This window comes from Oncorhynchus masou, chromosome 21 (assembly GCF_036934945.1).
Source record: "Oncorhynchus masou masou isolate Uvic2021 chromosome 21, UVic_Omas_1.1, whole genome shotgun sequence".
NCBI lineage: Eukaryota > Metazoa > Chordata > Actinopteri > Salmoniformes > Salmonidae > Oncorhynchus > Oncorhynchus masou.
Window position 1 is genome coordinate 16254951 of NC_088232.1, and position 25868 is coordinate 16280818.

Below are 25868 nucleotides of genomic sequence, written 5' to 3' on the forward strand. Positions count from 1 at the left end.
AACGAGACCTCTGCTTACAGCTGCCGCTGAGAAAACAGGGAGAATGAAGTTCTAATACTTATTGCTAATTGACTTACATAGATGAAGAGCACACCTCCCGGTACTAATTGCTGATTGCCTAGCAGAGGAGAAACCACTCCCCCTCCAATACAGCCACTGACTACCAAAACAACAAGTCACAAATTGCCCTGCCCCTTAATCCTGGTTGACGTGTCAACAATAATCTGGAAATGAATAGCAGTCAGCAGTTCACACACCAGGTAGGCTACTGGGAAGACAGACAGCACTTAAAGTAGATGGCCCTATCTAGCAAAATGACAGTACTAGGCAACAACTGATCAAGACAAAATTTTATTATACCATTAACATCCCCCTTGGAAACATCCCCTTTGGCATGTGATGTCTCGTTGCCTTCCTGTGTTGAGTACATTAACATCCCCCTTGGAGACATCTCCTTTGGCATGTGATGTCTTGTTGCCTTCCTGTGTTGAGTACAGTACAGTACATCTCCCATAAGAGCTGAATCTTCCCTCTAACCTGCCACACACACTGAGCAGAGCAGCATTGCCTCAGCGTCTCCTAGGTCTGCCAGTATCACTCACGTTAATGATTCAGACTGGTCCACAGTGCGCCACTCGGCCTCATTACTTCAACACAACACAGACATGGACACTCTGATGGGAATAGGAGCCAGGAGGGAAATAACTTCCCTTGCATTCTCTCTTCATTTTTTCTATCTTTCTTTCTTTCTTTCTTTCTGTGTATCTACTGCTCTCTCTCTCTGACACACACACACACACACACACACACACACACACACACACACACACACACACACACACACACACACACACACACACACACACACACACACACACACACACACACACACACACACACACACACACACACATACACTGATCAACACTTGACAAGAGCCCTTTCATTTCTAAATAGGGACTTCTTGATGACTCTATAGACTAGTCAGTACCTGTTTGGTTGGAAATTAGTCCACTTAGGCATTTTATCCAGCCCTCTCTCCCCCAAATTGGCAGTTAATTTACAGATTAGTAAAGCCTGTAATTCAACCATCATTGATCTTCCTCCCCTCCTGTAATATCAATGTCATTTACAATCTAATTGCTAGTTTGGCCACTGCCCTGGGGGACTTGAAATTACACTTGAAAAAGCTTAATGGGAGAGTCTGCACTTGAATCAAGGCCTTTTATACCCTTACAATGAGCCACAGCAGGCCCATCAAATGAATGGCCAGACTTCTATGTCGTCAATGGGCTTGCTCATTTTTCAGTTTCTCCATGTCTTCTGCTTTGTCAAGTAATAGACAGCCATGAAATATGGGTGGAGTGACACTGCATGGGCTGCCACTGCTACATGGCTTAGGGTAGTGAAGACTTTTTACATCGCTCTCTGGATAAAGTGTCTGTTAAATGTAATTTACAAAAATGTAAAGAGTTAGCTGTGGTACTGCCAAGGATCTGGGTTCCCTGAGTTCATTTGCAGTTTAAAAGGATCTAGGATATGGGACGAGTTGACAGTTGTGTAAGAAACTAGTTGGGTCTCACAGATGTTTAAGGTTATCATAAATGTAAGGAATAAGGGTTAAATGTGTAAAACTGTAATTATGCTATGTCTTAAAATGTGTCCTGTGAGATATCTATCTGGTTGACAATCCTTACCTCACATAGGCCTAGATACGGGAACCATTTTAGGACATTCCCAGCCTCAAGCCCCAAACCTCATCCATACAGTTTATTGCTTATTGTCACTGTTTTTCTCAAAGGATGTCTCGTCTTTCTTTGTCCTGGTGTTTTTAGTATAGATATTTTATGCCGTGCTAACATAAACAGCCATTTACAGCCATCTACAGTGGCAAACTGTAAAGTGAGACTTTTTCATGTGCCGCCTTGGGGACCATAAAGCTTATTAAATCTAAAGACGGGGAAATGGACCAAGGTGTTCTGCGGTAATGGCACCAAACATCTGTGCTTTTTATTTTCTTAATGCTTGGAGGTATTAATCCTTAATGGCTCCTTGGCTGCTCTTTGCCAAATCTGTGATTGCCTAGCTATTATAGCTGACCTATCAGTCTCTTACCAGGGGAGGGAAGGGCACATATTACTTCTTCCTTCACAAGAGGCTTCAGGCTTTAAAAAGTATAGGGAATTAAGTTATGCTCCGAAGCTCCGATAAAAAAATGTGTGGTGATAACTTTTACACACCAATATTTCATTAGTTAGCAAGTTGCTTCTAGTAGATTGGTACAGGATTTGAGTGTACCCGACCGTGAATGCTATTGGTTTACAATGTCTTAAAGGATCCCCGGGTCTTGAGATTTTTGTTAATATCCTCACTTAATTACTTAATGTTCTAAATGATCTCATACTTAAAGGGATACTTCGGGATTTTGGCAGTGATGCCATTTATCTACTCCTCCAGAGTCAGATGAACCTGTGGATACCATTTTTATGTCTCTGTGTCCAGTGTGAAGGAAGTTAGAGGTAGTTTTGTGAGCCAATGCTAACTAGGACCTCATTGCCAAAATCCCGAAGTATCCCTTTAACAATCAATCTATCAAATGTATTTATAAAATCCTTCTTACATCAGCTGATGTCATGAAGTGCTGTACAGAAACCCAGCCTAAAACCCCAAACAGATAGCAATGCAGGTGTAGAAGCACGGTGGCTAGGAAAAACTCCCATCCACAATGTGGATGTTGGTTCATAGAATAGGATTAGGTTAAACCTGCCGTAATCCTACATACAGTTGAAGTCGGAAGTTTATCCACAAATGTCTTGTTAATTAACAAACTTGGTCAACTTTGTGCATGACACAAGTAATTTTTCCAACAATTGTTTACAGACAGATTATTTCACTTATAAGTCACTGTATCACAATTCCAGTGGGTCAGAAGTTTACATACACTAAGTTGACTGTGCCTTTAAACAGCTCGGAAAATTCCAGAAGATTATGTCACGGCTTTAGAAGCTTCTGATAGGCTAATTGACATAATTTGAGTCAATTGGAGGTGTACCTGTGGATGTATTTCAAGGCCTACCTTCAAACTCAGTGCCTCTTTGCTTGACATCATGGGGAAATCAGCCAAGACCTCAGAAAAAAATTGTAACCTCCACAAGTCTGGTTCATCCATGGCAGCAATTTCCAAACGCCTGAAGGTACCACGTTCATCTGTACAAACAATAGTACGCAAGTATAAATGGGACCATGGGACCACACAGCCGTCTCACCACTCAGGAAGGAGACGCGTTCTGTCTCCTAGAGATGAACGTACTTTGGTGTGACAAGTGCAAATCAATCCCAGAACAACAGCAAAGGACCTTGTGAAGGTGCTGGAGGACACAAGTCCAAATTTTCTATATCCACAGTAAAACGAGTCCTATATCAACATAACCTGGAAGGCTTCTCAGCAAGGAAGAAGCTACTGCTCCAAAACCGCCATAAAAAAAGCCAGACTACGGTTTGCAACTGCACATGGGGACAAAGATCGTACTTTTTGGAAAAATGTCCTCTTGTCTGATGAAACAAAAATAGAACTGTTTGGCCGTAATGACCATCGTTATGTTTGGAGGCAAAAGGGGGAAGCTTGCTAGCCGAAGAACACCATCCCAACAGTGAAGCACGGGGGTGGCAGAATCATGTTGTGGGAGTACTTTGCTGCAGGAGTGACTGGTGCACTTCACAAAATAGATGGCCTCATGAAGGTGGAAAATTATCTGGATATATTGAAGCAACATCTCAAGACATCAGTCAGGAAGTTAAAGCTTGGTCGCAAATGGGTCTTCCAAATGGACAATGACCCCAGGCATACTTTCAAAGTTATGGCAAAATGGCTTAAGGACAACAAAGTCAAGGTATTGGAGTGGCCATCACAAAGCCCTGACCTCAAACCTATAGAAAATGTGGGGACAGAACTGAAAAAGCGTGTGCGAGCAAGGAGGCCTACAAACCTGACTCAGTTACACCAGCTCTGTCAGGAGGAGCGGGCCACAATTCACCCAATTTATTGTGGGAAGCTTATGGAAGGCTACCCAAAACGTTTGACCCAAGTTAAACAATTTAAAGCCAATGCTACCAAACACTAATTGAGTGTATGTAAACTTCTTGTCATGGCCTGACCATAGAGAGCCCTTGGTTCTCTATGGTGTAGGAGATCAGGGTATGACTAGGGGGTATTCTGGTTTAATATTTCTATGTTGTGTTCTAGTTTATGTTTTCTATGTTGGTGTTTTGTATATTTCCCAATTAGAGGCTGCTGGTAACCGTTGTCTCAATTGGGGATCATATTGCAGTAGATATTTTTCCCACCTGTGTTTGTGCATGTGCACCTCTTATGTTTCACTTTTGGAATAAATATGTGGAACTCAATATCCGCTGTGCCTTGGTCCCGTTCTTATGACAACCGTGACACTTCTGACCCACTGGGAATGTGATGAAAGAAATAAAAGCTGAAATAAATCATTCTCTCTACTATTATTCTGACATTTCACATTCTTAAAATAAAGTGGTTATCCGAACTGACCTAAAACAGGGAATTTTTTACTACGATTAAATGTCAGGAATTGTGAAAAACTGAGTTTAAATGTATTTGGCTAAGGTGTATGTAAACTTCTGACTTCAACTGTACATTCGTTTTCTCTATGGTTATCTTTGAAAGACTCGTCTCTCTCCACCATGTCTGTGGTCTCAAATGGAAGGTAAAGTGTCACCTGTCCTGGAAACACCTACATCCCCATAAACGAGAGGACACTAGAGCTCACAACCTTCATTACTGTTTGGGCTGGGAGCCATTCTCTGATGACAAGCGCTTTTCCAGGAGTATTCTGGAACACTGCCAAGATTCTGATTGAGACCGAACTGCATGTACTGTGCCTGGTCCACTCACCCTTACTCTCGTAGTCCCTTTTAAAAAGTTGTTTCTCCATCTCTCCCTCTCTCTTTCTCTCGCTTTCTTTCTCTTCCCTGCTTCCAGCAACTTTGTGCACAATCTCAAAAGTAATTGATTGGCAGGAAAGCATAAACCTGTTCTATGTTGCTCGCATTTTTAAATGAAGTGGCAAAATTACAGATGTGTGTGTGTGTGTGTGTGTGTGTGTGTGTGTGTGTGTGTGTGTGTGTGTGTGTGTGTGTAACACCGTGTAAAAGGTTTGACGACTTTGCCGTCAGCTGAGAATTTGCACTCATCGCTTACTGAAGTTTAGAACCACGGCAGTTGGCGTGAGAATGAGCACCACAATGCAATGGCCACCTTACCTGTAATAAACCCAGGTGCCATGTGATTTGAATCTCAGCAAGATGAGGTTAGGGTAACTCACAGAGACCCGATCAGCTGACTCCAGGAAAGATAAAGGTGTGAGTGCATGTATAAATAAGTCAAGCTGTTGCAAGAGAAAAGAACAGGTGTGTGATCAGGTAGTTTTTTCACCTACGATGGCAAAGAAAATGAAGCTATGAAAGTAAAGACTGTATTTAAGAGACAAGAGAGAAAATGGTGAGATGGACAATGGAGGAGGAGACAGGTGAATGCACAAATGAGTTACTTGGTATCTGGGGAGAAATGATTGAGGAAGAGAGAAAAAGAGAGCTGGAGAGAAGGGCGAAGGACAGAACAAACAGCCATAGACAACACTCACAGATGTTTAAGGTGATAAGGAATACTGTCTTATTGCAGGAAATCCATGGAAAGTTTACATTTTAACACCAAGACTGTATATTTTGCCAACAGTATATTTCAGTAGTAGCATAAAAGTGCAGCATACCCGTGAGCTCCAAAGGTATTGGGACAGTGATTTTGAGGGTATTTTCATCCATATCAAGTGAACCGTTTCAAAATTAAAGCACTTTTTGTACATATTCCACCCATTTTGGGGGACCGAAAGTATTGGGACAAATTCACTTGTGTATTAAAGTAGTAAAAAGTAAAAACTGCAATATGTCACTTTTTGGGCGACCTGCCCAAATTCACATATAAATGCGATCACAACACGCAGGTTAAAATATCAAAACAAACTCTGAACCAATTACAATAATTTGGGGACAGGTCGAAAATCATTAAACATGTATGGCAATTTAGCTAGTTAGCTTGCACTTGCTAGCTAACGTTAATTTGTCCTATTTAGCTAGCTTGCTGTTGCTAGCTAATTTGTCCTGGGATATAAAACATTGAGTTGTTATTTTACCTGAAATGCAAGGACCTCTACTCCGACAATTAAGCCACACATAAAACGGACAACCAAATAGTTTCTAGTCAACTCTCCTTCCAGGCCTTTTCATTGTTTTAATTTATATGGTGATCGCATCTAAACTTTCATTGTATTCCCACAACTACCGGCAAAACAGTTCGTCTTTCAGCAGGGTACCTGTTTCTATAAACCAATGAGGAGATGGGGAAAGGCAGGGCTTTTAGCGCGATCTGCGTCAGAAATAGGAATGAGTTCTATTTTAGCCCTTGGTGTCGCAGACGCTCGTTGGCGCCGGCGCCAGCAGTGTGGGTGCAATAATTGAATAACATGGATTTCTAAATTTAATTTGCGACGCTCGCGCACGCGACGTGTCCAGTCTGGTCAGCATGTAAGAAGCAGTAGATCTGTTCTAAGTGCACTATTTCTATGCTTCCAGGTCTTAAGTTTCACATCTCCGTCTTTCACTGAAAATAAAAAAATGTGCTTTTGAAGAATATATTTCACAGTGGTTTAGATGGTACGATGATTCTCTACACTATTCTTGCGTTTTGTTACAAACTGAAATTAGGCAAACTATTAGAATTTTAGCAACCAGAAAGTGGAGGAGCGATTTCTGCATTGTGCATCTTTAAGTATTTGGTCCAATATTCATAGCACGCAATGACTACATCAAGCTTTTGACTTGACAAATGGATGCATTTGCTGTTTGTTCTCATTATTATTCACATTAATGTAGAAGTGTTTAGAAACATATTATATTGTTATTAACAGTAAAAGTGACTGCAAAATAACACAATACATTATTTACCATTAATTTGTATTCGACATAAAATATTCTGAAACAACCCAAACAAGCACAAAATGCATCCAACAACTTTGTAGAGTCACAAGCATGACGCAGTCATTTCGTGCTATGAATATGGGACCAAAGACTAAAAGTTTACTACTTTAATACACGTATAAATGAATTTGTCCCAATACTTTTGGTCCCCTGAAATGGTGGGACTACTGTATGTACAAAAAGTGTTGTAATTTCTAAACGGTTCCCCCGATAGGGATGAAAATACCCTCAAATTAAAGCTGACCGTCTCCACTCCACTTCAACCACATAGTCATTGTATTATCTAAAGTGCTGGAGTACAGAGCCAAAACAACAAATAATGTGTCACTGTCCCAATACTTTTTGGAGCTCACTGTATATTGTGTAGTATAATTCTGTAAGAACATCAGATAGCCTTTGTGAGGCCATTGCCATCCAGGCTGTGTGATGCATGGTGATGTCCCTATGTCTGACTCAGCCTCCCCTCCAGGCCTCAGTGTCAGTAATAGCCAGCGACAGCGGGGAAAATGGTCGTCAATTACCTCCGCCATTGGGCTGTTCTGTCCTGTTACCCGGGTTACGCTGGCCCGTGTGGCAGTCAAATCACTGGATCATTTTGGTGGTTTTGGGGAGCTGCAGGGACGGCGTGTGGTGAACAATCTCTCTGGAACTGCTGACTGCTCATGATGGAAAAGACACAGACGGGCTCATCTCGCACATATACACATGCACATTCAATTTTGAGAATGCATGTTATGACATTAACATTTGACAGGGTAAAGGTTGTTGCCATTGTGAACACAGATAGTCTTTGGACGTTCTAGAAAGATGCTAGATTTACCTTGGTGTTAGCTTATGATTTACTCTATTTGGCTGTCCAGTTGGTTTTTGATATTGTACTTTTGGGGTCACATTACTGATTTAATTGTAGTTAATTATGGAGCTTAGATAGACCACTGTTTTATTGTTGTGTCCATAGTGTTTTCACAGTGTTTTTTTCTGAATGTTAAGCAAAAGAAACAGAATCCCCAAATCCCCAAGCCGACTAGGCGAAAAATCTGTCAATGTGCCCTTGAGCAAGGCACTCAACCCTAATGGTGTTAGAGTATGTGTGCATATGTGTGTGTGTCTCTTCACAGTCCGCGTAGTGTTGTTTTATCCTCTTTTTTTAAATCTGATTTTATTGCGTTACTTGTTGTGGAATAGAGTTCCATGTAGTCAAGGCTCTATGTAGTACTGTGCATTTCCCAGAGTCTGTCCTGGACTTGGGGACTGTGAAGAGACCCCAGGTGGTATGTCTTGTGGGGCATGTATGAGTGTCTGAGCAGTGTGTTAGCTGTTTGAACAGACAGTTTGATGCTTTCAAAACGGCAATACCTCTCACAAATACAAGTAGTGTTGCATGTCAATCTCTCCTCTACTTTGAGCCGGGAGAGATTGACATGCATGTTATTGATATTGGCCATCTGTGTACATTTAAGGGCCAGATGTGCTGCTCTGTTCTGGGCTAACTGTAATTTGCCTTCGTCCTTCCTTTTGGCATTTTACCATATAACTGCGCAGTAGTCCAGGTGTGATAAAACTAAGGCCTGTAGGACTTGTTTTGTTGATTGCGATGTCAAGAAAGCAGAGCAGCGCTTTATCATGGACAGACCTCTCCCCATTTTAGCCACCGTTGCATCAGTATGTCAGTTAACCAATCTATGGTTACTCCAAGCAGTTTAGTCTCCTCAATTACCTCCTTATTAATTTCAAGATTTAGATGAGATTTAGTGTTTAGTGAAGAATTTGTCACAAATACAATGTTTTTAGTTTTGATATATTTAGGACTAGCTTATTATAAACCACCTGTTCTAAAACTGACTGCATCTCCTTGTTAAGTGTTGCAGTGATTTCACTTGCGGTGGTAGCTGACGTGTATAATGTGGAGTCGTCGGCATACATAGACACACAGGCTTTACTCGAGGGGCCAAGACCGCTATGTTGAAGTATGCCAAACTCTACCTGGTCTACGTTCCCCCTACAGAGTTCCATCTCACTTATGGGAGCCAGCCATGCAGATATGATGTGTTGTAATCCCACAGGAACTAGCTTAGAGAAACACTTTTTCAGCTCAGCCATGGTCTGCATGCTAAGATGCCGGCGGGGTAGTCGGTGGGAAAGGAGGTGCAGAGGGACAGGAAGAATTTTGAGCACTTAATTATGACACTTTATCATGTCAAAAAGCGATGACAGCAATTTGTAAGAATAGAGATTACAGAGAAGAAAAGTCTGTTCATATATTTTAGGGTGCAGAGATAAGTAAGGCTTTTCAGGACTATATTACTGCTAAAGACTGTCATGTAGCCAGTGTCAGTTGTCCTGATCAGGTCACATCCAGGCTGTATCACAACCGGGAGTCCCATAGGGTGGCGTACAATTGGCCCAGCGTCGTCCAGGTTTGGCCGGTGTAGGCCGTCATTGTAAATAAGAATTTGTTCTTAACTTACTTGCCTCATTAAATAAAAGTTAAATAAACATTTATTTTTTTCCCAATAACTAACTTTAATAGGGAACCTTAACAATGTTCCTTCCTTCTCTCCCTTTAGAGTTTTTCAGTATTCTATTCAGAACCACTCGTTCCGTTCAGGTAGTACTCCAAACAGTGGTTCATTGCCCTTGAGTTCTCTTGTCCGTGAGGTATAGCTGGTAGGCTTGGACAGTATACCGTATATAACGTATACCGGGGTATTTTAAAATGCCCACGGTATGATTTTCGAAACCATCGATAATTGTTATTTTTAAATAAACACCTGCAGTCAACTTGTGCACTAGGCTAATAGATAAAGCAGATCGCGTTCTTAATTTCGTCTGTTGTATTATTTTTTTCATTATGAAGCTGTTCCCTTAAGCAGCTGAGGAGCTGGGGTGTCTGTCCTTGCAGTTAGTTTATGTTCACTTAGGCTTGTTATCATTTAGCTAGCATCCACAATGGGAATTCGCTAGTACTTTGTTTGCATTTGTTACCATAATTATTATTATTTAAAAAACATTACGCTTGGAAAGAAATAGTTCCCCCTTGTGTGCACTGCGGGTAATACCTTATACCCCGGGATGGTACAGGAACAGTATGACGGCATGGAAATCTGGATATTTCCCAACCCTAATAGCTAGAGAGATAGGAATCGATTACCAGAGTCACGCTTGTTGTGGAGAAGAGAGGAATGGAGAAAAGAGAAAGAGAAGAAATACTCTGCAGCAAATTGCCTTGAAAAAGCAGCACCTCCTCCTAGCTTATCAGGAGCTGCATTCAAAAGACACACGGCGTGTTTGAGGATGATTGCTTTCATTTGCACAGGCCCTCTGTTTCATATGAATGAGGCTGCGTTTCGTCTGAGCCACCCTGTGACAGCCACTCCGTCGCAGGTTTATTTTCCCTCTAGCTTTCTGCAACTGGCTCGACACACAATGGAGACGAGGGAGCAGAACGCTATCGCCTGCCTCTGAGGCCAGCTCCTCCCCTTTGAATGGCAAAAGACATCAAGCCGGCGTCTCAGAACTTGATAAGTACGGAGAATTGACCTCCTATCAGGAGTGATTGGGTTGATTGATAGGTATGTCGGCCTATGGCTGCATCTGGGAGATGATAAGGAGGAGTCTACTGTGCCCGGGGACTTTCCGCTCTCTTCTCGGTATTGGGAAAGCGTGTCCATGATCCAAGAAGTCTTCTGTGTCTGTGGGGAGGAGAACAGAAAGACGGTGGTCCATGTGAGTCCCTAGATGCTGCCTTACGCACTGCAGAGCAGTTCACAACATGGACCCAACTCTGTCACTTTCAGAAAACCTGACAACAGATACGTTTTCTCAAAGACCGAGAGAGAGAAAGAGAGGGAGTGAACGATAGAGAGAGGTGGTGTGATTGGATAAGAAACACCTTGGGCCACCTTTATCTACAGAGGATTTAAGGTAATGGTGTCGTGGATAAATACTTGTGTACCCTACAAGCCAAATACAATTACTGCTATCGAAAACAGAATCTCCCGCCCCTATAAATCTCTACTGGGGGCCGCAGGGAATGGAGGGATGGAGGGAGGAAGGGAAGGGGGGAAGGGGGGAGAGATAAGCCTTTCAGTGTGAGCCAGGCGTCTAATCCTGTGATTTAAATGAGAGCAGTGCGGATGGCCAGATAAAGGACCCGGACTGCCATTGTCTCTTAGAGATACTGAGTGGAAATCTTCCAGAAGGAGGCTCCTATTTCCATTGGGCTAGGCAGTCAGCATCAAGGAGAGTGAAGAGAGGGGAGGGGGGATAGAGTTGGGAGGGGAGAGGGAGAGAGCGAGACGGCCCTCTGGGAGAGTCAGAGAGCCCTGTGCAAATGAATTCTGTCAGTGGTTCCACTCAGGGAGGAAATGTTAGGGGAAGAAAGAGAGAATTTTAGATGTAGGCATATAGAATTAAGAGAGTGGTAATAGAGAGAGGAAGTGTGGGATGGTGAGCAGGACTGATAGAGAGTGAGAGATAAACACAGACCCCCACACACACACCACAGTCCAGGCATAAGATTGCTTTCCATAGCAATCACAAGGGTGATTGGGTGAATGAATCATTATGGAAATGATATGCCTCCTGATTTGACAGTAACTGATGCAAATATAAACTGCATCATGCAGTAAGTATAGAGGCATCCATAATGTCTTACTCCATCTTTCTTTTTGTTCTTTATCTTGAGAAAAAAAAGAAGAAGAAACCCGCACATTGCTCTGGAAAGTGTCACTGCTCTTTAAGAAGCTTTAAGTATCGGCCTCAAGGCCTTCGTCAGAGCTTTTGTGAGATTTTTTTCTTTGTTCTATATCTTGAAATGCTGTCAGTCTTCAGACAGTAACACCAATGAAAGGTGACGTCTATGGAACTGATGCTATTTTAGTGCCTGAGAAGGATCTATTTAATTTGTAAAGCAAATTTGACAATATCTGGGGCCTTATTTATAAACCTTGCGTAAGTACGAAATATATCCCAAAATGCATCAGCGTGCATCAATTTTCACGCAAACCTTCAGACCATGTGTATGCCCATCTGCTAGTGGTTGAAATATTGTATTTCAAGCTGGCAAGTAAGTATTTTGGGCAAATGGGGGATTTGACAAAAGGCTTATTCATACAAAAATGAAGACAGGATAACATATTTACAAGACTGCAACCTTTTGCCATTAGCAAGAAGAGTTCAAATCTATGTTTTATAATTAGACGTAGGAATATTTTTCCTATTTGATTTTCATAGCCATTGCAGAATATATTCCTCACCTTTTGTAACGGCTTTCTTCATGTGAAGGAGAGTCGGACCAAAATGTGGCGTGGCTACTGAGATTCATGTTTAATGAAAACAACTAAACACAAACACTACAAAACAAGAAACGTAACATGAAAACCGAAACAGCCTATACTGGTGCAAAGTAACACAGAGACAGAAACAAGGACAATCACCCACAAAACCCAACACCAAACAGGCTACCTAAATATGGTTCCCAATCAGAGACAATGACTAACACCTGCCTCTGATTGAGAACCATATCAGGCCAAACATAGAACTAGACAAACTAGACATGTAACATAGAGTGCCCACTCATATCACACCCTGACCAAACAAAACATAGAAACATACAAAGCAAACTATGGTCAGTGTGTGACAGTACCCACCCCCCAAGGTGCGGACTCCGGCCGCAAAACCTGAACCTATTGGGGAGGGTCTGGGTGGGAATCTGTCCGCGGTGGCGGCTCTGGTGCTGGACGTGGCCCCCACTTCACCATAGTTTTAGTCCCCCACCTTGTCCGCTTCCGTGGTCTCCGAACCACGGCGACCCTACTTAATGACCCCACTGGACTGAGGGGCTGCTGGCGCCTCTGGGCAGAGGGGCTCTGGCGCCTCTGGGCAGAGGGGCTCTGGCACCTCTGGGCAGAGGGGCTCTGGCGGCTCTGGGCAGAGGGGCTCTGGCGGCTCTGGGCAGAGGGGCTCTGGCGGCTCTGGGCAGAGGGGCTCTTCAGACTCCGGCAGCAGCGCCGGGCAGACGGGAGACTCCGGCAGCAGCGCCGGACAGGCGGGAGACTCCGGCAGCAGCGCCGGACAGGCGGGAGACTCCGGGAGCAGCGCCGGACAGGCGGGAGACTCCGGGAGCAGCGCCGGACAGGCGGGAGACTCCGGCAGCAGCGCCGGACAGGCGGGAGACTCCGGAAGCGCTGGAGAGGAGGAAGGCTCCGGCAGCACTGTACAGACGGGAGCACCTGTATGGATGAGCCGGAGAGACAGCCTGGTGTGGGGGGCTGCCACCGGAGGGCTGGTGCGTGGAGGTGGTGACGGATAGACCGGACCGTGCAGGCGCACTGGAGCTCTTGAGCACCGAGCCTGCCCAACCTCCTTACCCGGTCGAACGGTCCCGGTCGCCCTGCCAGTGCGGCGAGGTGGAATAGCCCGCACTGGGCTATGCAGGCGAACCGGGGACACCATGCGCAAGGCTGGTGCCGTGTAAGCCGGCCCTAGGAGACGCACTGGAGACCAGATGCGTAGAGCCGGCTTCATGGCACTTGGCTCGAAGCCCACTCTAGCCCGGCCGATACGCCGAGCTGGAATATATCGCACCGGGCTATGCACCCGCACTGGGGACACAGTGCGCTTCACAGCATAAAACGGTGCCTGCCCGGTCTCTCTAGCCTCCCGGTAACCACAGGAAGTTGACGCAGGTCTCCTACCTGGCTTCGCCATACTTCCTGTGAGCCCCCCCCTATACATTTTTGGGGCTGACTATCGGGCTTCCATCCACGCCGCCGTGCTTGTTTCTCCAACTCCATTCTCCTGTAACCCTCTTCGCACTGCTCCAGCGAATCCCAGGCTGGCTCCGGCTCTCTCCCTGGGTCGACCGCCCACCTGTCTATTTCCTCCCAAGTCATATACTCCAGACTTCGTAGCTCCTGCTGCCGCTGTTGCTGTTGCCTGTTGTCACGCCGCTTGGTCCTGTTGTGGTGGGTGATTCTGTATCGGCTTTCTTCATGTGAAGAAGAGTCGAACCAAAATGCGGCGTGGCTACTGAGATTCATGTTTAATGAAAACAACTAAACACAAACACTACAAAACAAGAAACGTAACATGAAAACCGAAACAGCCTATACTGGTGCAAAGTAACACAGAGACAGAAACAAGGACAATCACCCACAAAACCCAACACCAAACAGGCTACCTAAATATGGTTCCCAATCAGAGACAATGACTAACACCTGCCTCTGATTGAGAACCATATCAGGCCAAACATAGAACTAGACAAACTAGACATGTAACATAGAATGCCCACTTATATCACACCCTGGCCAAACAAAACATAGAAACATACAAAGCAAACTATGGTCAGGGTGTGACACCTTTTCTGGCCATGATGGGTTCATGTTAGGGAAGGAGCCACACAACAAATTACCATGTGCATCTCTCAGTTGATTGGGCCTAGTGAAGAGATAGGCTATTTGCATTTCAAGTTTTGCAATATCGTAGGCCGCGTGGTTTATAATACCGGTATACAGTCGAATTTAACAGCTGATCTTTACATTGAAGTATCTATCAAGTTTTTATTGTCTCACACACACAATTACAGTGAAATGCCTTTTTTGCTTGCTCTTTCCCAACAATGCAGTAATGAATATCAGTAGTACTATAAAAAATTTATTAAAAAGTCAAGTACATACAAAATGTGTTTTTTTTAGTAGCCTGCCCTGCAATGTTTTAGAATTTGCGGTCAGTGACAGTCCATCATGCTTAGGTTGGGGGGGAAAGTCGTTCGAAAAAACATTGTTGAATTCAAACGTTCTGTTGACAGGTCCATGACAATTTGCCATTGTTTTCTCATTCAAAAACTGACGCAGTCCTTTTCCAGATACAGCATAAATTACTGCTAAAGATGAAAACATTCTGCCAACTACTAAATTGTACAGCAGATAAAGGGAGTTATTGGCACCATATTAGGTGAATTGAGGAGTTTTCAGCCAGAGTTTTAATGTCTCATTCACGCGTGCACAGTTTTCGACAGGTCTGGTTTATAGTGGCAAACATGTATTTGAATGGCATACATTTTACGGCAAGTTTATAAAACATCTCAATATGTGTTTACTTGCGCAGACTTTTTAGAAATGGCGCGTGCAGAAACTGTGTGAAATTTATGCAGCAGTTAGAAATAAGGCCCCTGTAGAGCAGCAAACATACTGCAGGCAGGGTAAAGAGCATGAAACACACACAGACACACACGTGGACTCGTGCAGACACATACACTCACACACACAGCTACCTGCTGTCTCTCTATCTTTGCAGAAGGCTGAAATGAGGTCTCTTTTTAGGGGATCGAAAAGGAGGGAAGATACGTGGTAGGGGTTCTCACTTTGGGTGGGCCCTAAGGTACCTCTGTCTCTTTGGGGTCCTGGAATTTGGTTCCTACCTTGGTTTCCTTGGTTCCTACCCTGTGGCAGCGTGTCTCCCTATAGGGGTTACTTGTCTCCCATCACGACTTGACTCTGGTGTGGAAACAGCAGGCGTTTCTACACCAACAGCATACCCATCCTAAAACATCCAAAAGCATATTCAACCCTATTCCTTTGCCACCCCTACTGTTCCACCTCCATTTGCCCCCAAGGCCTTTCCCTGTTTCCCAGTATGGTGTGTAAATGCACGCATGCACACGCGCACGCACGCACATGCACACACACTAAACCTTCTTTGACTACTGAGGTGAACTGGTTTCTGGGGAAGAAAAAGCAAATGCTGTCCAGTGAAAATTGCTATTATCACAGCTTTACTCCTATTTTCTGTTCTTAATGTTGGATTTGAAGAAAATGACGCAAACTGTTGCTAAGTCCACCTTAATGCCCATGAACTGTGTCCTAATAGTATAAAATGGTTGCATGGTGCATGTGCATTGGAAGGGTTGGTTAACTGTTATTTATTTAATAAGATACTTGAATACACTTCATCCCATGAGATAAAAAAATGCTGGTTTTTATGATGGCTCTAAATATCTTTGTCAATGTTTAAATGAATTGAATGCCAGAAATATAGTGGTTCTTCTGTCGCCTGTTCGTAAAGCCTCGTGAAAACCAGCAGAGCAGCAAATGACCTCTATTTGTTAATACTTTACTCTTAACACTTCGCCTATCTCATAAACAAGACATCAATTCTAACCTGCAATTAAAGGTTTAACATTTTTGCATGAAAATGAAAACAATAGTTTGACGTGAGCATGTGTTTAAATTGTGTTAAAATGCCGAATGCCAAATGCAAACTGTTTTCTAAAATGTTTTAAATGTTTTTTAAACTTTAAACAGCGACAACCGATAATGAACGCCTTGAAATTGCCACTAAGAAATTCCCATTGAAATACGCCCGGCCAGTAGTGGACTGGCTACAAGAGAAAGGTAACCTTAACACAACTTCTAACTTTTAAATTCTCTTCTATTGAGCTCAACATTTAACTTTTTATTTTTGCATTTGCCTGCTGAACTGATACTTTGAATTTATTTTACTACTTTAAAATATGATTTTAGCATGAACTAATAACTTCCTAACCTCATTTTCTTTCTCAATTCGAATACATTTGATTCGATTTTCTGGTACCCAAGTTAATTACCCAAGTAAATCTCATGATAGTTCATAATTCATAATCATTCTACTTAGTTAAAGGGACTGCTATTGAAGATAATATTCCATCCTATCTCGTGTTCATATTACACATGAAAAGATTATTTCATGTACTCTACATCTTGAATCCTTCTAAAATTAGCTTTACGATAAAACAGAAATAACAAAGCTCAAGTATCTCCTTAAAGTCCCTTTAACACCCATTTAAACTTGAATGCAATTTCAAATGCAAGTAGTCACCTAATGCATGAATCAATATGCTGTTGTACATCTACAATGTTGAGTCAGTTAATAATCATTTGATGTACAATCATTTTTTCATTTTTTCATTCTGTAACCAAAATTCTATGTTGATGGCATTGGAGAATGATTGCATTAAACTGGGTAAACAATTTTCTAACAGCTCAACATTTTACCCAATACTTGCTAAGTTGAATAATTATGATTTGTAATATTATTCATTTTTTGTTGTTTTAGGTTACAAATATACGCTTATTCAAGATGTTATGTCGGTGATATTACTTTGAATACTTAGATTTTACATGTACTGTAAATATCCATTCGGCAATCATTTTTCCCATTTGAAACTCGACAACCTCTTTTCGTGTACTGCTTTTCTCTTTCAGATTCCTGCCCTCCTGATGTATACCTTTGGCCTTAGCCCTAGCTTTTTAGACATCAGTTCCTTTCTCTGCTTTCAGGCTTAAGCAATTGCCCAAGCCTATTAAACATTGTTTCCTACCTCTGCTTTCAGGCTTAAGCAATTGCCCAAGCCCATTAAACATTGTTTCCTACCTCTGCTTTCAGGCTTAAGCATTTGCTCTAGCCTTTTAAATATTCGTCCCTAACCCAGTCTTGGTCTTCTTAGCTATGGCATTAGCTCTCGCCTTATTAGATGCAGCTGATCAGAGGCGGCCCCAAAGGGCCAGTTTGAGGAGACAGACATAAAGCTTTGACCTTTTCTCCTCCTTTCCGTCCTCCTCTCTCCTCTCCTCCCTCAGCCTCAGATCACAACCCATAATCTCGTAATTACGGCTAACAACATGATGACCTTTCTACAATGAATCCATCCTGGGAGACATCACCCTTGTAGCCAGACGTGTTGACCCTGTATATTTGGGGTTAGCTCCCTGGGCCCAGGCTAGTTATAGCCTCTTCAGTTGACCTTTCTTTATAGTTTCACCGTAAAGGTTTTTACAACCGACCTCATAGTGACCTCGACAATATACTGTAAGGACCTTTTGATTGTCAAGGACTTATAAGTGCCAATAGTGACGTACACACACATACACACACACACACACACACACACACACACACACACACACACACACACACACACACACACACACACACACACACACACACAGACACACACACACACACACACACACACACACACACACACACACACACACACACACACACACACATGGCAGATCAACATTTATCATATTATCATATGAAGCCGGATCTTTGAGTCAACCAACATCTCCTCCCATTTCAAGAACAGTTTGGATATTGAATTTAAAAAAACAGACCTTATTTTCCTACTCCATCTCTTGTTGTTCCTTGATGTGAATGACCTCTGTCTGGTTCCATCCTTTAGGTCGGCAGCTAACGATATTCAACACCCAGGCCACAGTCACCATCGGTGGCAGCGACCGCAGTCGGCCCTTCCAGGGTCAGCTGTCCGGCCTATACTACAACGGCCTCAAGGTCCTCAACATGGCTGCCGAGGGCAACCCCAACATCAAGATCAACGGCAGTGTCCGATTGGTAGGCGACGTGCCCTCTGTAGCCGGGTCGGCTCGCACCACCGCCCAGCCCCCGGAGATGTCCACCACCTTTATTGAGACCACCACCACCATGTCCACCACCACCACCCGCAAGCACCGCTCCTCTCCCACCATACAGGTAGGGCCTGGGGACGGGAAGGAGAGGAGAGGGGGGATATAATTGGGTGGAGTTGGTGTATGATAGGGTGAGGTAGATCTTGAGAGAGGAGGGTATGGTTAGAATTTTCATTGGTGCTGAGGGTTGCTGGGTGTTCCTTTGACAAATCAAGACACCCATGTAAGTGTTTCAGGTATTAATGTGGATACCACCATTGGCATACACAAAATCTCAATGAACATGTCACAGGAGATATACAGATGATGTCATGCTAACCTGAGAATACATGTATACAGCCATATCAACAGCATAGAGATTACCAGCCACATACCAACGTATACTATATGTGCTCCATACATGTCCCCTGAACAGCTGTGTGTGGAGGACCACGACAGCCCCATCTTCTCCCCAGAGACAGAGGCACGCTCAGAGACCCTGTGGTTTAGATGGAGAAATTAGCCCAAAGCCCTTCATCATCTCTGCCTGCCTGTTTTACACTACAAATAACCACATAGCCCAAATACCATCTTTTTTACAAGATGTTTTTATATTTTTTTAGATAAATGAGGCCAGGAAAGGGAAAACTCTGGAAAACCTACATGTCTGTCGGACCTATGGGTTCAAATACTATTTTTAATTATTCAGATACTTTATTTGTGCTTAATTGAGCTTGCCTGGTTTAATAGACTATTAGAATAGTCACAAAACAGAAAACCCCATCCATTTGACACTCCAGGCAGGCAAACACTCAATGATTCTGAAAGATTTCAAATAGTGTTAGATTAGATGATTAGATTAGATACGTTTATTAGTCACATGCACAGGGTCGCAGATGTAATCGCAGGGCACAGTGAAATTCATATGTTCCGAGCTCCAAGAGTGCAGGTCGAAAAAAAGAGAAGTGAAGTATTTGAACCGAGGTCTGTGTCTGTTTGTTCTGTTTCTGGGAAACAGAGAGAGAGTTATTGTCACACTTACCCTGGTGTGTTCAGGTGTGCTAGGTGTTTTTCATATTATGCAAACCATTGTGTACAAAGCCCTGCATGCTTTCTAGCACAGCCAGCCACTGTATCAGGTGTCAGTTGGGATGTTTTTTTTAGGCCCAGGTGTGGTTATGGGTGCTTTGATTTACAGGTAAGTGGGGCATTTTCTTTGAATGACTATATTTTGTATTCCAGACTTTCCCCATTCATTATCTACTGGATATCTATCAAATATTATATTAATATTACACATGAAAATATTAAATATTAATTTATACTGCACAAAAATATAAATGCAGCATGCAACAATTTCAATTATTTTACTGAGTTACAGTTCATATAAAGAAATCAATCAATTCAAATAAATTAATTTGGCCCTAATCTGTGGATTTCACAACTGGGCAGGGGCACAGCCATGGATGGGTCTGGTTCCCCATCCAGCCAATAAGAATTTGTTTTCCCCCACAAAAGGGCTTTATTACAGACAAAAACACCTCAGCTGTCCTGGTCTAGTCTCAGACGAGCCCGCAGAAGAAGCCAGATGTGGAGGTCGATGGCTGGCATGGTTATACGTGGACTGCGGTTGTGAGGCCGGTTGGACATACTGCCAAATTCTCTAAAACGTTTTATGGTAGAGAAATTAACATTCAATTTTCTAGCAACGGTACAGGTAGACATTCCTGCAGTCAGAATGCCAATTACACGCATTGTGGCAATGTGTTGTGTGACAAACATTTTAGAGTGGCCTTTTATTGTCCCCAGCACATGGTGCACATGTGTAATGATCATGCTGTTTAATCAGCTTCTTGAAATGCCACAACTGTCTGGTGGATGGATTATCTTGGCAAAGGAGAAATGCTCACTAACAGGGATAGAAACAAATTTGTACACAAACTCAGAGAGAAATAAGCTTTTATTGAACATTTCTGGGATATTTTATTTCAGCTCATGAAACATGGGACCAACACTTTACATGTTGTGTTTATATTTTTGTTCAGTATATTAATATATTCTCTATTTATATTATAATAACAAAATGGGAGGATAGATTGGACATACAGTGCATTTGGAAAGTATTCAAATCTCTTGACTCTTTCCACATTTTGTTACGTTACAGCCTTATTTTAAAATGTATTAAAAAAATTCCCCTTATCAATCTACACACAATAACCCATAATGACAAAGAAAAAATAGTTGTTTTTAAGTTTTGGATAATTTATGAAAGAAAAAAAGTAGTATTCAGACCCTTTACTTGGTACTTTGTTGAAGCACCTTTGACAGCGATTACAGCATCTAGTCTTCTTGGGTAGGACGCTACAACCTTGGCACACCTGTATTTGGTGAGTTTCACCAATTCTTCTCTGCAGATCCTCTCAATCTATGTCATGTTGGATGGGGAGCATTGCTGCAAAGCTATTTTCAGGTCTCTCTGGAGATGTTCGATCTGATTCAAGTCCGGGCTCTGGCTCGGCCACTCAAGGACATTCAGAGACTTGTCCCGAAGCCACTCCTGCGTTGTATTTCCTGTGTGCTTAGGGTTGTCGTCCTGTTGGAAAGTGAACCTTCGCCCCAGTCTGAGGTCCTGAGCGCTCTGGAGCAGGTTTTCATCAAGGAAATCTGTACTTTGCTCCATTGATCTTTACCTCGATCCCGACTAGTCTCCCAGCCCCTGAAAAACATCCCCACAACATGATGCTGCCACCACCATGCATCACCGTAGGCATGGTGCCAGGTTTCCTTCAGACGTGACACTTCAGGCCAAAGAGTTCAATCGTTGTTTCATCAGCCCCGAGAATAATGTTTCTCATGGTCTGAGTCTTTTGGTGCTTTTTGGCTAACTCCAAGCTGGCTGTCATGTGCCTTTTATCAAGGAGTGGTTTTCGTCTGGCCACTCTAACATAAAGGTCTGATTTGTGGAGTGCTGCAGAGATGGTTGTCCTTCTGGAAGGTTCTCCCATCTCCACAGAGGAACTCTGGAGCTCTGTCAGAGTGACCATCGGGTTCTTGTTCATCTGCATGACCAAGGCCCTTCTCCCGCTATTGTTTAGTTTGGCCGGGCAGCCAGCTCTGGAAGAGTCTTGGTGGTTCCAAACATCTTCCATTTAAGAATGATGGAGGCCACTGTGTTCTTGGAGACCTTCAATGCTGCAGAATTGTTTTGGTACCCTTCACCCAGATGTGTGCCTCGACACAATCCTGTCTCAGAGCTCTACAAACAATTCCTTCAAAGTCATGGCTTGGTTTTTTCTCTGACATGCATTGTTAACTGTGGGACATTATATAGACAGGTGTGTGCCTTTCCAAATCATGTTCAAACTATTGAATTTACTACAGGTGGACTCCAAACATCTCAAGCATGATCAATGGAAACAGGATGCACCAGAGCTCAATTTCGAGTCTCATAGCAAAGGGTCTTAAAACTTAACGTAAATAAGGTATTTCAATTTTTTTATTTAAGAAATTTGTAAACATTCCTAAAAAAATGTTTTTATCTTTGTCACTATGGGGTATTGTGTGTAGATTGATGAGGATTTGTATTTATTTAATCCATTTCGAATAAGGCTGTAACGTAACAACATGTGGAAAAAGTCAAGGTGTCTGAATACTTTCCGAAGGCACTGCATGTGATATCAGGATTACATTTGTGTCTTAGTATACTGTATGTGTCCCCTCCAAAAACTCTAAAAGCATCGTCATTCCAACTGACCTCCATCACTCTCTCTCTCTCTCTCTCTCTCTCTCTCTCTCTCTCTCTCTCTCTCTCTCTCTCTCTCTCTCTCTCTCTCTCTCTCCGGCCATCTAAATCAAAATGCTTTACAAACACTTTTCAGCTTGGAGCCAATAAAAGTCTGTGGCTGAGTAAAAACATAATCACGATGACCATTTCATAGGTGCCCCGGAGAACAAATGGACCTGGCTAGTGGTCATGATATTAAAGCCATAACTCTCCACAGAGAGACTTTGACATACAGTATTGAGGGGCTAATGTTGAATGACGCGAGCTCAGCTTTAGCTAGCGCCACAAGCCTTTCTCGGCGCAGAGCACAGCTACTGTAGAGCAGTACACTGTTCCTAGAAAGGCTTTTGTGAATGTTTAACTACACCCTGATGTTTTACCCATGTTAAGTTTATAAGTTTAAACTATTGATGCCTGCAACACCCTTGCTATGAGGTGAATGAAATCTAAAACTATACTGAACAGAAATATAAACACAAGATGGACAAGATTGCTGAGTTACAGTTCATATAAGGAAATCAGTCAATTGAAATAAATACATTTGGTCCTAATCTATGGATTTCACAAGACTGGGCGGGGGCGCAGCCATGGGTGGACCTGGGAGGTCTTAGGCCCACTCACTTGGGAGCCAGGCCCTGCCAATCAGAATGAGTTTTTCCCCACAAACGGGCTTCATAACAGACAGAAATACTCCTCAGTTTCATCAGCTGTCCGGGTGGCTGGTCTCAGCTGATCCCACAGGTGAAGAAGCCAGATGTAAGGTCATTGGCTAGCATGGTTACACGTGGACTGCGGTTGTGAGGCCGGTTGACGTACTGCAAAATTCTCTGAAATAATGCTGGAGGAGGCTTATGGTAGAGAAATTAACATTACATTCGCTGGCAGCAGCTCTGGTGGACATTTCTGCAGTCAGCATACCAATTGCACGCTCCCTCAAAATTTGAGACATCTGTGGCCATTGTGTGGTGTGACAAATGCACATTTTAGAGTGGCCTTTTATTGTCCCCAGCACAAGGTGCACTTGTGTAATGATCCGCTTCTTGAAATGCCACACCTGTCAGGTGGATGGATTATTTTGACAAAGAGAAATGCTCACTAACAGGGATGTAATCAAATGTGTGCACAACATTTTAGATAAATAAGCTTTTTGTGCATGTGGAACATTTCTGTGAAATTTTATTTTAGCTCATGAAACATGGGACCAACACTTTGCATGTTGCGTTTATATTTTTGTTCAGTATACAAAGACCTAGATCGACCTATTGCTGGGAACTGAATTCTTTACAATTACAACATTTTGTAATGAAACAAGGCAGGTTTGGTCACATTCTAATTGGCTAGTGTTTTATTAGTACTCCTCTCAGAAGGTTGTGGGAGTATCCTCTTTACCTGTGAAAGGAACACAGAGCTGATCTTACCGTAACTCAGTCAAGCATCACAAACCTAACCCTGTTTTCTCTGGATGGACTGCAGGCAAATTATATGCAAAACACAAGAGTACATCAAAAGAGCAGAAAAGAAAACAGACAAAGGAACGATGAGAGAGAGTCTCAGGTTTCATGTTTTATTAGCCATATGTACGGGATATGCATGGTATACATCAGCCAACAAAATGCTTACTTGCAGGTTCCTTCTCAACAAACAATAAGAAATAATAAAAGATAAGAATATGAACATAAAGTAAATGGCTCAATAGAATATAATAAATGTTTTAGCATAAATATAATACAGGAAGGCACAATTTAGTCCAATATTTACACGTGTATTAGGGAAGAAGGGGATGGGGGGCAAGTGTATAAATTGAGCAGTAAAATAAGCATCTGGTAGCAGCAGTTGTGATGTGCATGTACACAGAGTATACCAAACATTAGGAACACCTTCCTAATATTAAGTTGTAACCCCCCTCCCTTTGCCCTCAGAACAGCCTTAATTCGCCGGGTCATGGACTCTAGAAGGTGTTGAAAGCGTGTTGACTCCAATGCTTCCTACAGTTGTGTCAAGTTGGCTGGATGTCCTTTGGGTGGTGGACCATTCTTGATACACACAGGAACGTGAAAAACCCAGCAGCATTGTAGTTCTTGACACAATCCGGTGCACCCGGCACCTACTACCATACCCCATTCAAAGGCCCACATATGGCACACATACACAATCCATGTCTCAAGGCTTAAAAATCCTTCTTAAACCTGTCTCCTCCACTTCATCTACACTGATTGAAGTGGATTTAACAAGGGATATTAATAAGGGATCATAGCTTTCACCTGTATTTACCTGGTCAGTCTATGTCATGGAAAGAGCATGCATTCTTAATGTTTTGTCAGTGTATGTATGTGTGAATGAGTGAGTGCATGCGTGCTAAGGTGCAAAGAACAAGAGCAGCTGGTTAGTCCAGTTCAAGTGTTCAGCAATCTGATGGCTTGTAGATAGAAACTGTCTCTGAGGCTGTTGGTAACAGACCTCATGCTCCAATACCGTCTGCCCGACAGTAAGGCAGAGAACAGCTCATGGCTGGGGTGTGAGGGGTCCTTGATGATGCTGTGTGCCTTCCTCAGATAGATATCCTGGATTGGTGGGAACACGGTCCCAGTGATGTACTGGGCCGCCTTCACTACCCTGCGGTCGTGGACGGAGCAACTCCTGTACCAGGCCGCAACCGGTCAAAACGCTCTCGATGGTGCAGCGGTAGTATTTGGAGAAGACCCGTGACTCTCTCTACAGCAGTCCCATTGATGTGGATTGGGGCAAGTTCACTCCTCTGCTTCCTGAAATCAACAATCAACTCCTTTGTTTTGCTAATGTTGAGGGAGACGTTGTTGTCATGACACCACAATGCCAGTTCACTTACCTCCTCCCTTACTCTTCGTTGTTGGTTATCAAGCCTACAACCATGGTGTCGTCAACATAACCTGATGATGGAGTTGGTGTCGTACAAAGCCACGCAGTCGTGGCTTAACAGGGAGTACAGCAGAGGACTGAAGACACCCCCCTGGGGGGCCCCTGTGTTAAGAGTCAGTGTGGAGGAGGTGTTGTTGCCAATCCTCACAACCTGTGGTCTGGTCATCAGGAATTCCAAGATCCAGTTGCAGAGGGTGGAACATTACCTTAAAATACACATCTTAACATCTACATTCATAGCTAGTGTTCTTGTCAGACCATTACTTAAACTTCCTCATGAACTGTAGCTTCTTCCGTTTCTCTTAGCACAATTCGTTCCACTTATATAGATCACGAGGACATTTTATTTAATCTTTCATTTCTATATGGATGGGAGGTTTAGAAAGCTGTGGTCCTTGTCACGTGACGCAAGTCTGAGTTGTCGAGCATCAATTTAAGTTTGAGTCTGTATTGTCTTTTTGCGTCTCTAAAGGATTTGCGGAGCATGTAGAGAGAGCGATAGAGACAGATTAGAAATGGAAGATTTGAGAAGCTTGTGATGCTCAATAGCAGGTACTCTATCAAATTAAAAATATCGAAGGGGGCCAATAGAAGGAAGTGATTTGTATTTATTTTTCTAATTTAATGGAGGATGCATTTCCTGTGGAGGTCAATCTGAAGCAGGTGATGAATAACAGCCC

General features: G+C 43.0%; 1 protein-coding gene across 10 annotated transcripts in view; it reads left to right on the top strand.

The window, feature by feature from the left end:
- Nucleotides 1-25868, top strand: part of nrxn3a (neurexin 3a) — a 470965-nt gene that overhangs the window by 390269 nt on the left and 54828 nt on the right. For 6 of the 10 annotated variants that reach the window (XM_064927557.1, XM_064927558.1, XM_064927561.1 and 3 more), the window contains one exon: nt 18287-18594. In XM_064927557.1, coding sequence (XP_064783629.1) covers nt 18287-18594 — 308 coding nt within the window. Of the gene's footprint in view, nt 1-16364; nt 16455-18286; nt 18595-25868 lie in introns of all 10 variants that reach the window. The other 4 variants (XM_064927553.1, XM_064927554.1, XM_064927555.1 and 1 more) reach the window with 1 other exon arrangement.